The sequence below is a fragment of the Dipteris shenzhenensis genome, chromosome 9 (genome assembly GCF_047967505.1).
Source record: "Dipteris shenzhenensis isolate YYH24624 ecotype China chromosome 9, Dip_SZ_1.0, whole genome shotgun sequence".
Lineage (NCBI taxonomy): Eukaryota > Viridiplantae > Streptophyta > Polypodiopsida > Gleicheniales > Dipteridaceae > Dipteris > Dipteris shenzhenensis.
Window position 1 is genome coordinate 38,146,603 of NC_141604.1, and position 13,816 is coordinate 38,160,418.

Below are 13,816 nucleotides of genomic sequence, written 5' to 3' on the forward strand. Positions count from 1 at the left end.
CAACTCATTGCAAAGTCTGATTTGAGATTAGAAAAAAAAAATATTTTCCTTTCTTTGTTAGAAGCAACTAAACCTATGCGAGACATGTACTTCATGCCTGTGGGTGACCATGAGTACAGGGTGTGTTTCTTCTACCAATACAAATCATCTTTCATGGTGTTTGTTTGTTTCTTGCCAATGACATGACTCTTATTTTTTTATTATAAAATTGCGTCAACTTTTACTGTTTAGGTGGATTAGTAGAGAGATATTTTTGGAGAAGGTGGAGAGACAGTCATTGAAAGTGCTTGAAGATTTGAGGGTGATCACAACAATGGGCCTGCCTTTGGATACCCCTAAGGATTACACATTGCAGCAATACATGGAGGATATAAAACTGGAGGGGAGAAAACATATGTTTGTGGTGCTAAGATCAAAGGAAACAAAGATGGAGAGCAAGGGTGGAAAAAAAGAAGATGGACTATCTGAGTTGGACATGGCTGCCCATAGGGTGGTTTATAGGTATGTTGTCAATTCATTCGAAGGTTCATTTTTCATTTGTCTATGTTTGTGCTATTGATTCATGTAATTACACAATCATTGATGGTTGTTCCACTTGATTTCTTGACCTTTTGATGGTTTGGGACATCCAATTTTTTTGTGTTTCTTGGTTGATAGATATCTCTCCCACTTGGCAATAGAGAAAAGGATCTCTGACATTCCAAATTTGTGCAAGAGTTGGGTAGAGATTGGTCATGCTGCATGCATGTATCCACCTGGCATGCACCGTCTCTCTCAATGGGAATTAGCACATTGTCCCTGGTGGATAGATTTTCCTAAAGGACAAGTACTGGTGCGAGAAAGAGACTTGTACAATACTTATGCTTCACAAAAAGCCAATGAAGCAAGTAAGGACAAAGTGGAGGGAAGCTCAAGGAGAGATAAGAAAGAGAAAGAGAAACAAGAACATCCTACAGAAAAAGGTAAGGAAGATACAATATGATTGTTTGTTGATGTTGTCTTCAATTTGTTTTGACATTGCATTTAATAAGTTTATGATTGTTCTCTTTCTAGATGAGGGACCATCTAGTCCTATGCGGCATGAAATGGATCACATAGAGAGTGTAGGTAAGTGTTGTTGTGTTCTGCATATGTAGTTGTTCCTTTAACACTAGTTTTACTTGTAATTAATTTGCTTTTGCATATAGGTGGATAAGCAATCTCAGGACTTGTGAAGCAATACGTGTTCCATCGATCACAGTCACCTGACATTTCCTTGGCCCGTGGCATCACGCCTTTGTTTGCTTGTACAGTTGGAGATTACATTGCAATGGGCAAAGACTTTGCTGACTCTAAAAGAAATGATAAGTATGCTATTTTGCATGAGTTTTTTATTACAGTGGCTAGTCGAGATCAGGACTACAAGAGGATGGGTAAGAAGGTGAAGTGGGCTTCAGATTTTATATTGCTCAATTTTCCATCTGGCTATCCACTTGATGAGAGAGGATCCACTCCTACTTGGAATGTCTTGCTCGAGGACCATGTGCGGCATGGGCTTGTAGTTACATCAGCTTCTTTGTCTGATAGTGGTTGGTTGGCATGCATATGTCCTTTGGCAGGTAAGGCACAATACCACAATTGACATTTCACATTTTTTGTTTCCATTCTACTAGTTTTAAATAAAATTAATTGCTTGTAGGACAATGTATTGGTTGGATGGAACGGTTTGCATATGTCCAGGGCTTGGAGGTTGTTAGACGTGTGATCATTCATGACAAGTTTCCATATGGATTTTGTAGAGAACATGATAAAAGTGTTAAGGTAAGCTACCATTCCATGCATTCTATGTTTGCATTCCATGATAAAAGTGTCTTTGACAAATGTCTCCTCATTAGTCCTATGCATGCTATGTTTGGAAGGATAAGTCCTATGCATGCTATCTTTGCCATCTTTCATGCTATAATGCTTGCTAGTTGAAGTCAATATACTATACATGTTTTTCTCCATGTGGTTTCCAGATGCAATCTTCAGTATTAGCTCTAATACGTAGAGCAAAGAAGAACCCAATAGTTTTTTGGGAGGAGAGCTTTCCACTTTTCCAACAGCTTTTGATTGATCCACGTGAAGATGTCTGGACTCATTACATACCTCCCTCTGCAAGGACAATCGTGCCGATGTCTTCTCAGCTAGCACGAGGTGGACTAGAGAGTAGTAGTTTTTTTGTAGGTTGCATTATGTCTCTTCTCTGTGTTCCTGGAGGGCTGTAGAGATGGGTTATGGTACAGCCCCTCTTATGCGTGCTTGTCAGGCCATTGGCAGGCCTTGTTTTTCATTTGATTCAGACAACGGTATTATGGCTAGCATTGTTGAGCCACTTGTGGCAGATCATTCTGGAAAACGGATCAGGTCAGAGCATGATGGAGAGGGGGAAGAAGAGAGAGTGGAACCTGTCACAAACCCCTTTGATGAGTAGTATGCTACTGGCCCTGAGTTTTTTTGTTATATATTTTGAATGCTAAAATTGAGGACTTTGAAAGTGTTATTTAGCATCTTTATAATATGGTAGATAGTGAACATTTACGGGTGCCTTTGAATCAAGAAAGTACAAATTTTGATGCTTTGGATAGTGTTTGTAAGGCCTTGATCTAGCAATTGATTTTTTTTGCTTTTTGTTGGTAGCGAATTGTCTTTTGTATAACACATAAGGATGGCAAGTTCTTCTTATTGGAAATTATTTTCATTGTTCCACTTTGACTTACTTTCCTTTGAAATGTATGTTTTGTTGTAGTTTGTTGCCATGCTATGCAGAAAAAATGGCAAGATTCATGACAGCCGACAAGAGATATGATGAGTGGCAATTAGATAAACCACATGCGCGCAACTACTTTCTTGATGATGAATGTCAGGGGGATTAGAACATGGTTTAAAACACCATTTTGTTCATAGACTAATAATTGTTGTGGTGAACCATGGATACATTTGGAAAGTTTTGGTCTAGTGCATTTTGCGGGTGAAGTGGTATTTCAATAGTCATCTATGTTATGAGTTTGGTAATTAGTTTATGTTCTTCAAGTGAAAGATAGGGTGGATTATAAGTCTGATTATTGGTATGCTTATTATGACAACATCTTGCTATAGTAAGTTCGGTTTCAAATTTGTTCTCATCGGAGGAATTGTAAAAAAACTCGCTCGCTTCATTGGGCCCGCTCGCTTTTTCTCGCTCGCTCTATTGACTACCTCCCCTATGTGGATCTCCTGATCTCATGATCTCCAGCATAGTCAATGTCACAGTATCCATGCAACCTTGGATGAATTCCTCTGTATTCTATTCCAAACTGCTTTGTACCTTTGATGTCTCTCAAGACTCTTTTGGATGCATTCCAATGAGACTATTTTGTATTTGCCATAAATTGTGCTAGTGAGCTTACTGCATAACAAATATGTGGCCCTCTAATAGGCAGATATATAAAGAGATCCGATGAGCTACCGATACTACTTGTCATTGATGGTAGACATTTCTGAATCTTTAGTAAGTTCAAACTCTATTCCATGGGAGTGGCTGCAACCTTGTAATCTAGCATATGAAACTTCTTCAGAAGACTGTCAACATATTTTAGCTGACTCATGAAGGTGCTGTCTGAGTCTCTCTAGAACTTGATTCCAAGACAATAGTGCATAAATCCAAGAACTTTCATGTTGAACTCAGCACGGTAAGTCTTGTTTCAACTTTTAATGAAGCTATGTTTGCTTCCATCACAATCAGGTCATCTACGTACAAAAGTGCAATAGTAATGTCTTCCCCTTGAACTTTGTAATAGAGAGTATGATCTGCATTAGACTTCATGTATCCCAGATTAGCAAAATACTTGTCGATTCTATTGTACCAACTTCTGGGTGCTTACTTTAAGCCATAGAGACTTTTCCTGAAAGAAATCAACTACAAGAGGGAATTCCAAAACTTTTTGGTACTAATATCCTTGGCATATCTATGATGGACATGAGCAAAATATATAACTCATCTTTACTGGTTGTGATATATATCCAAAGGAACTAAAACTTATGCATTGAGATCTGGACCATCAAGAAAATCTGTGAGTGAGGAGTGCACGTCTCGTATGTGAAGAGATTGGGAGAGAGGGAAGGAGTCTCACTTGTGGCTTTCTTACATACACAATGGGGGAATACACACAAAGGTGGAGGCTGAAAACAGTTTTCCTCTTCTTAGTTGTGAAAGCCAAAAGAACTCTAAGTACAAAGGAATAGATGAACCTTATATGTGGGTCTCAAATCAAACTCAGCTAACTAAGGTGGCATACTAATTGAGCCACAAACTAGAGTACATAAAGATAGCTGTCATCCACCTATTATTCATGGACAGTGTACCAACCGCATCTGCAGCTAACAAGTCAATGACATAAATGCACAATGGTCACCCTGGCATATCACGAGTGGAGCTCGATATCTCAACACTCCCCCTCGAGCTCAATCCCAATTCCTGCACACCAAGCAGGTCTCTGAACTTGCATAGCTTCTCTGTGCCCAATGCCTTCGTGAATATGTCAGCCACCTGATCCTCTGTGCTGACATAAACTAGATCAATAAGACCTAGTAAAACCTTCTCCCACACATAGTGATAATGCATCTCAATGTGCTTTGTTCTATTATGACAGACTGGGTTATTTGCGTATACTACTCATGTTGTCATAATAAATGACAACTGGCCCATCTGTAGACTGATGCATATCATAAAGTAGCTTATGCAACCAAGCTACCTCACATGCAGCCATTGCTACACCCCTGTACTCAGCCTCTGTCTCGACAAGGCAACTATAGGCTGTTTCTTACTGCTTCAAGTGACTGCAGCACTCCCAAAAGAGAACACATATCCACTGGTAGATCATCTATCAGAAATATTACTAGCCCAATCAGCAGCAGTGTATCCATGCAACTGTATATGAACCCTAGTCTCATAAAATAGTCCATATTGCAATGTGGACTTCACATACCTTAGTATGCGTCTAGCCACATCCAAATGTGGTTTCCTTGGAGCCTGCATAAATTGACTTACCAATCCAACAACATAGCTCAAATCTAGCCTAGCAACAATATTTTGGGCCTGCATTAATTTAAGTCAATGTACATTAACATGATCAATGCGTTTATGCCAGATATCAATATCTGCAACTACACTGATCCCATGTGCAAACATTGCTGCACTCAATTCAGGCATGTCCGCATCCAACGTAAACATCCTGCCCCCCTTCTTCCCTTTTGCTATCAAGTGAACTTTATTTTTCATATCCTCAACAAAGCATCCATGAGGATTAAATCTGACCTGCAAGCCCTGCTCAACCATTTGACCAACAGAAACCAGGTTCTTGGTGATATTCGGGACATGAAATACATCAGACAGGTTTTTCTTTTTCCCATCCTACATAGACAAAGGAATTTTACCAATCTGCACAATAGGATGTGCAGTATCATCACCAGTCTCCACAAATCCTGGTCTTTCCATTTTCCTTGCATCCTGCATCCATTCTACATGACTTGTCATGTGGTTTGATGCACCTGAGTCAACATACCACACATCATTTCTTTCTTTTGCACTTATCACAGAATTGGTCATGTGCTACACCATAAACAGATGCTCATTTCTATCATCACCCTGTCTACTAGAGGATGCATAATTGCCTTGTTGCAATTTTCTAGTCATGATGTCATTCTGCTTTTCATAGCAGTCTTTAGCATTCAACATTGCTGTTTGCATTTTGGCCTCTTTGCCATCCACCATGACCTCTTTGGCTCCCCCTGCCTCTAAAGTTGCCACGTCCTCCTCCATAGGACTTGTTTTCTTGAATTTTCTACATATTCTGATTTTTGCCATGGCCTCCAAATCGGCCTCATCTACCTCTGCCTCTACCTCTTCTAGCATTTGAGTAGAAGACAGTTTCTTTTGAAGTTCCTCCTGAAGAAGATGCACCACCATTTCTCTGCTCTTCAGAAATTAGAAGAGCAATCAACTCCTCAAAATCTGGAAAATTCTCACGGATGGCAATGGATGTCCGGAATTGTGCATAATCCTTTCCTAGACCATTCAAAGTCACAGAAACTAAATCATCGTCGTCCACTGGTGACCCAATGGAAGCAAGTGCATCTGCAATCTTCTTCACCTTCATGTGGTAGTCATTAATGCTCATATTTTCTATCTGCACATTATGTAACTCCTGCTTTAGCTGCATTTTCCTAGCTTGCATATTTGTGCTATACATTTTTGCCAAAGTATCCCATGCCTCCTTCGACGTGCTTGCATCTTGAATATGCACAATCATAGAATCTGAAATACTGATAGACAGCCAGTACATAACTTTTCTGGCTCTCTCATGCCAGCCTTTAAATGCCTGCATTTCCTATTGATTGGAAACATTAGGAAGAAATGGTTCTTCTTCATTTCTAGTAATGAACTCCCAATATCCTTTTCCCATAAGGAAATTCATCATTCTAAACTTCCATGCTTGGAAGTTATTCTTGTCAAGCTTTTCAGTGACAATCTGTGAAAGAGAATCAGACGCCATTACAGAACACTGTAAAATATTCTCACTGCAAAAAACACAACTTCTGCCTCACAAGGGCAAATCTACAAAACTGACAAAAGTGGTATTTGACCACACGGTCACTTCCTAGTGACAATTTTGCATCAACAGGTAATAAGAAGGATTCTGTCACTCCGAACATCTCTGCGCATAGGCATACGATGCAATTTCTGCAATAACTTTTCACCGACCTACAGAATAGTGGCCGCACAGCAAAAACAAGGCACTTTTCTAAGTGCCTATGGAAAACTTCCGCCTCCAAAACGGGCCCCGAAATGGCCTCAAATAAAAAAAATAATGTCACTAAGGGCCTTGCCCTTACCCGCAGCATATATTGCCCTCTCGCCACACTACAAAGGGCGTCCCAATCTGAGACAATGCACTCTTGCACTTTCCAACTGTGCTACCTATAGAGATTTGCTCCCAAACTCGAAAAAGGAAGGCAACACTGGTTCTCTTACTAAGACACTGCGAACTTGGTTTGCTTTCTTGAGCTCCTTACCACGAACCAGGCTCTGATACCATGTGAAGAGAGTGGGAGAGAAGGAAGGAGTCTCACTTGCAGCTTTCTTACATACACAATGGGGGAATACACACAAAGGTGGAGGCTAAAAACAGTTTTCCTCTTCTTAGTTGTGAAAGCCAAAAGAACTCTAAGTACAAAGGAATAGATGAACCCTATATGTGGGTCTCAAACCAAACTCAGCTAACTAAGGTGGCATACTAACTGATCCACGAACTAGAGTACATAAAGATAGCTGTCATCCAGCTATTATTCATGGGCGGTGTACCAATCGCATTTGCAGCTAACAACTCGGTGACATAAATGCACAATGGTCACCTTGGCATATCACAAGTGGAGCTCGATATCTCAACATCGTACTCTACAAAATGATGCAAATAACCCACACATGGAGACACTTGCAGAAACTGAGGCTACTATCACTCGAGAAGAGGCATCATCTCATCCCGTGATTAGTCTTAAACAACAAGAGGGCAAGAAGAGCCTCGAGGCCAAGGAGAGCAAGAGAGTGCTAAAAAGACAAAAGAAAAAGCTCCAACATGGGTTTGTATGTATTCTACATTTTCAACTAAATCTAGTGTACATCTAGTCATTTGTGGTGTGTGCCCTCTCTCCTTATCTCCACTCTTCTCCTCTCCCCTCTTCATATTTTGTCAGTTCTATGGCGGAATCATTCTGCTTATGGGATTGGTGAAGCTTTGGTGTTGTGTGACAAGAGAAGCATCTATGAAGTGTATTTGATAGTACGGGTGGAATGGAAAGCAATAGACAATGGTTTGCATGACAGATTTTACTTATCACAATCAAGACCCATCACTTTGCATACGCAATTTTGACAGCAGTTCCTAACAGGATTCACGAAACATGATTCGACCCAATCATGAAGAAGTTCTTAACTTGGAGGATTCTCAAAACTTTTATGTACCGAATACAGCATCAAACTGTCTGATAACCACATGGCACTAAGACAGCATTTCATTGTCTATACTAAGAAATTTGGTGCTCCAACAGATTCTTTAGATCTCTTCTACCCCATAGCCTTCTCTGATATGTGAGTAGGCTCTACATCTCAGGAGTACATGCTGTCCATTTTCTATCTTCCGTGGGGGGCAGATTTTCATATGAAACCCCCCCTTTCTCTGGCATCCTTGGTTTCATATCCTTGGCTTCCCTCGGGAGACATTTTCATGATGGTAGCCCAAATATGGTGAACATAGTTGGTAAAGGTAAAATATGCCTCCAACCTAATAAGCTAAGAGAGCACATAATCCAATGCACGCTAATACAAGAAGGCATCCCATTGTGAAGACACTAGGACTCCTAAATTTGCTGCATTAAGAGATCCTGTTACTGCATAGTCTGTGTCTGTTGGCAAAATATGCCTCCCACCTAGAGCACATAATCTGATGCATGTTCCTTCTCCCTGAATACAAGAAAGGCATCCCATTGTGAAGACAATGGGACTTCTAAATATAACATACAACAGCAAATAAATAATGAAAATCTTTCGAAAGAATAGAAATTACAATCTTAAGCAGAGAAATACCAAGGATAGAGATAATTAAGAGTCGCATGCACGACACCCAAAGAGAATTAGAACAGCACAATTCAAGAACTTAAGTACTCACATTGCATGCATATGCAATAAATGCCTCTCGATCTAGAAAAACTCAAAGGAAAAAAATGCTAATAGAAATCTCAACATACTTGGAGCTTCTTACAGAGAAAGGTTGAAAGACAAAAAGCATCACGTGCTATCTTCTAGCTCTATCATCCGCTTCTTATCTTTTTCCAACTCAAAACACCTGGTACTCTTTTCAGTCACCACAAAACCGCTGCGAAGCAGGAGGGCCTTTGAAATGGGAATAGCCTCACTCGCACCAATCTCACCATTGGCATCCCTCAATAGTATTGGCCTTCTCGCAACCACAATGATTACATTCCATTTCTTGACATGAAACCAAGGATGCCAGAGAAAGGGGATGTCTCAATTTCAGTTTCTGCGATCTCTGGCATCTATGAAACCAAAAAAAGGGGGGGCTGTTGAGCCCCCCCTTTTTTTTCATACGACTTGCTGAGAGAACTAACAGCGCAGATAGATTAACTACTATCAACGATGATCAAGACTATCCATTTGGCTGGTATGGGTTGTAGTGCATCTGTCATTGCTTGCAAGCTAGCCAAAGATCTGCTAAAGATTTGTCCAAATCAGTATGCTCTGGTGGTCAGTACTTTACCATTCTATCTTCTCGTCATTTGTGTACAATGGAATTTTGCCACAAGTGTCCTACAGGTTCAAAGTCTCGGCCAAATGTCAGGTAGCCAATGTTGAAGAACCAGGCCCAGCGAAACACGCAAGGCCAGAATTCAGCCAACATGGCCTCACTTTGCGGCGCATCCATAGAGGCGGGACACGTTTAGAAGTTATGGCAATGGATAGCAACCTACAGTTCATGAAGGCCAGTCGAATAGAGAAGAAGCATTTTGGTGGAAGCATTTTGAAGTATGAATTCCTACATTATATTAGGACTCATACGGCAGCGGACAACAAGGCTTACAGTTGCGCCTTCTAGGGGGAGGATGAAGATCATGGCTTTGTAGCAGTGGCTTTCGAGTAAATCCCCAAATAGGTCACGTGATAGTGCGATCTCTAGCATCTATGAAACCAAAAAAGGGGGGGGGGATCAGTAGCCCCCCCCTTTTTTTTCATATGACTTGCTAAGAGATTTTGGAGAGAATTCATCTCTTGTCATCCATCAAGCCTTGCTTCTTGAATAGAAGAGAATTTTTGAATGGGTCAGCGTATATGAAACAAAAAATTAGGGGGGCTCAACATCTCCCTAGAGTCTACGCTAGCGCACTCTACGGATTAGACTAAAATGGATTGCAAACTTGTGCTAAGTGCAGGAAATGCCTAGAAATCATGATTGACACAAGTTCGTTTGTGTTGTCCTTATTTCTCTCCTTCCTTTGCACTCTCCTCACCTTCGCAGTAGCCCAATTGAAAGGAGTTTTTAGAAGAGCTGAGGAAGCTTTGTAAAGGCGTGGCTAAGGGAGTGAGATGAGAGGAAAGGGGAGCTGTGTGAGTGCTAAGGAGGAGGAGGTGGAAAGGTGGAAGGAGGGAGGAGAGAGCCGAGAGAGGGGGCGAAGGAGGGAGGAGAAAGGGAGGAGAGAGCGAAGAGAGGGGGCGAAGGATAAGGTGGTATTTGGTGGGGTTGGGCGATTGCAAAACGCAGGTGTGGAGCGGTGTGGTATTCGTTGCTACCGGGAAATTAAATTTTTGATATGGAAGATGTTGCAAAACTGCTTGCCTCTGAGAGATAAGCTTGCTCGATGGCTCAATGGTAGTAGTTCTATTTGCGATTTGGTTTGTTAATAACCAGTTGGTGTTTCATGGTAGTATGCTGAAGGATAATTCCATTGAGTTGATCAAAGCTTTTTATAGATTGTCAGATTATGGCGGCAAGGCATAATCCACGTCCCTATAATAGCATGTTGCTTTTATGGCTTGGCATAATCCAAGTTTCTGAAAGAATCTCGGTCGCCACCTTTCTCACCATCATTCCAGCTTTGTAGGGTTGTAATGACGGTCATATGGCTAGTTCTGATTGTTTTAATATTTGTACTCTACTTTCTCGTGACCACATACCTCGCATCCTCATACTACTCTCTTGTCCTTTTCTCCTCTTCATTCTCTCCCACCATTACTTTCTAAGTCTCTTTGGTTGCCTTCTAGCTTTGCATCACATTACATTTCTCTCTTTCATCCCTTCTTATTTTCATGATCTACGTTGGGTTATCATCCCTCATCATCCCTCTACTCTCAATGCCATGTTGTATCACCATCCCTCTGCTCTCAAGATTGTCTATATTTTCTGAGCTCCACTAATAACCAGTTTGACTGAAGCAAGGCTTAACATATATCTGTCTTTGGTACCTTTTGTTGTGTCATCCATAATGGCTACAGAAGAGGCTTCTATTGAATGGCTTATTGAAGGAGCAAATCTATCACACTCTATCCCGCTCTAGGATGGAAGAAGGATTGTTAGTGCACATTTCCTTCAAAGCCTTCTTCCCCATACGCACAAGCTCATCTGCCTTAAGGCAGTCATTGAAGGTGAAGCAACAATGAAGGTGAAGGTTTCATCTGAGTGGGATATTGATGGTCAAGAGCATTACGTACTGGATGCCTCCTTGACAAAAAGGTATGCTCTCATCCACAATACAATCATGGCAGCAAGTACTACTAGTGATCTTGAAGAGCCTCGTTCATCGCGTTGTGTTGCTAGTAGAGTTTACTCCGAAGAGTTTGGCAAAGAAGGAAAGAAAACCTCTCAACCATCTCATTATGTGGATCTTGAAGAGTTAAGTCCCATTGAGAAGTCTGGTATGTACCACAATTCTTATAAGTCGAGGACTAATGTTGACATTAAGATGATGCAGACTTCACACATTGACCTTGAAGGCTCAAATGAGGACTAGTCAAAAGATGAATGTCAAATTAGCAAAAGCATCATACCTTGGATCATGGAGAACAAGCAAGCCAATATACTCAAAACACAGATTGCAAATATAAAGCAAAGGAAGCAAGTCACTGAATTACCAAGGGTATACAATGGAAGTATGCTATTGGAATTTCCTCCAACTTTTGGAAACATCAATGGCATGAATGGCATGGAGCAAAAATTTGATGGCCACATATGGACCAAACCATCAACCACAAACATGGCTATCTCGTGTACAGTAAGGCTTAGCTACTGTGCTGGCTCATTAGAATGCCATAGGATTACTTGCCCTTATTTTGCAAACAATAAGAAGTTTAACACATCCTTCTTTAGAGGCTACCTACAAAAGAAGATTGCTCTTGGACTCTTGACTAAAGAGGAGAGGAACAAGATTGTTTGTCACTATTGTCATAACCCTGCTTATTGCATTGATACTTGTAATTGCATGGTATATTATGTAATGCCATTTGATGAAACAATGACTAGACTGATGGTCCATGTTGGTGAACATCAGCACCTCGTGCAGCCAGGAACATCTAAGACAATGATAGAGAAAACAAAGAAGCTTGTTGCAAATGTTTTGAAGGTGGATAAAAATGCTAGACCACGCAAAGCTCAAATGAGTGTTTCCAAAGAGCTCTTGAATTCATTCTTGATGAGAGGAGACAATAACAAAGGGGCAAGTGTGGGAGATATAGAGTTGACCAACTTTCTTGAGCAATTGGTACCCCTCGTTGGGAATCAACGGTATGTTTATTTGTAGCTAAGTGATTTTTAGTTTACTTAACTTTAGAATGGCATAGCAAGCTTCTAAATAGTTAACTTGTGATGTTACAGGTTCAAACGGATTGTTGCACAAGAGAAGAAGGCAAGGTTACCTGTTGGGGAAGGCTATGACAACCTTCTTTTACTAAAGAAAAGGTTGATGTATTCATTCTTCCATGGAAGTTGTTTTCCAGGGCAAGGCTTGCCAGATGAAAAATGTTTTGTTTTTAAAATGTCAAGCAATGGTCCAGCATCTGGTGTGGATCTTGTCAATCGCATGAGAAGAGGAGGAAATGCTGATTTGAGGAATTCATGGGTACAATTTGATCACACCCATTGAGTGAGTGATGATGAGCTCCTTGATGAACCTATGTATGCAGGGCATCATGTGATTAGTGATGCTCTTTGCATGAGTGGAGCACAATGGCATGTCATGTTTATGATCCTAGGTATAACTTCCCTCCATTCTTATGTATCCATGTTGCTATCATCAAGAGAGTTGTGGTATAATATTTAATAATGTTGGCTTTGTCTACCAGTGTGCAGGAATTAATGACCATCGTCACATGTGAGATGAAAGATGAAGATGCTGAAAGCCAAATCCTATTTTGGGAGATGTTGAATGCCACAATGAAACAATGTGGGTATCCCCCTGCAAATTTTCATGGTTTCATGTCTGATGAAGCTGGAGCGAATTCAATAGCTGTGAGAACTATTTTCAATGGGGGTCCAAACAATATAATTGTTGGGAGAGAGCGCTTATGTCTCTTCCATTGGGAACAAAGCTTGCATAAGCACACAAGGAAATTTGTCAAAGAGGATATGAGGAATGAGCATATCATCATGTGTAAGAATTGGAGATTATGTAAGACAAAGCAAGAAGCTACCAACCAAGCAAAGCTCATTCAAAAGTGGTGGCATGCAGGACATGTCCGTGAGGCCGACATTCCTTCAATGGACATATGGTTTAGTTGGTGGGATGTGCAGATTGCCCATTGGGGGAATCTCATGAGTGCAGTATGTATTTTGTAGATAAATGTAGTAAGATAAATAAATGTAATAAGCCAAATCTAACTACCTCCTTTTTTACCACAGGTAACAAAGAGTTTCTTGGAGGAGGCACACACTCCAAGGTCAAATCTAGTTGAAAGCATGCATGGTACTTGGCTAGCAGGAGAAGGGTTTAAGACAAAGATACAATTATATGATTGTTGCACTTCGGACATGGCAAATGCCCTATTACAAAGTGCCGAACAATATGCATATATGATTGGCAGGCATGTTGGGGATGGTCCTAACTTGGAATCCTTGATGCAAAGAGTGACCTCAAGGAGTACACCTTCACCAGCACAAGTTGCACAAATGGTGCATGAAACAGTTGCAGGGACACCAATGTATGAAGAACCAAGACCATTACATGGGGATAAGGTAGCAGTCCAAAGAAAGAGAAGCAA

At 40.8% G+C, this 13,816-nt stretch overlaps 1 protein-coding gene across 1 annotated transcript; it reads left to right on the forward strand.

Annotated features, from left to right (window-relative positions):
* The first annotated feature begins 1,299 nt into the window (after positions 1–1,299).
* On the forward strand, positions 1,300–2,901 carry LOC147898603 (uncharacterized). The gene is made up of 3 exons (XM_087378758.1): positions 1,300–1,598; positions 1,679–1,800; positions 2,768–2,901. Exons 1-3 carry the CDS (start codon positions 1,310–1,312, stop codon positions 2,825–2,827), a joined length of 471 nt encoding a protein of 156 aa, XP_087234884.1. The 5' UTR covers positions 1,300–1,309; the 3' UTR covers positions 2,828–2,901.
* The last annotated feature ends 10,915 nt before the right edge of the window (positions 2,902–13,816 follow it).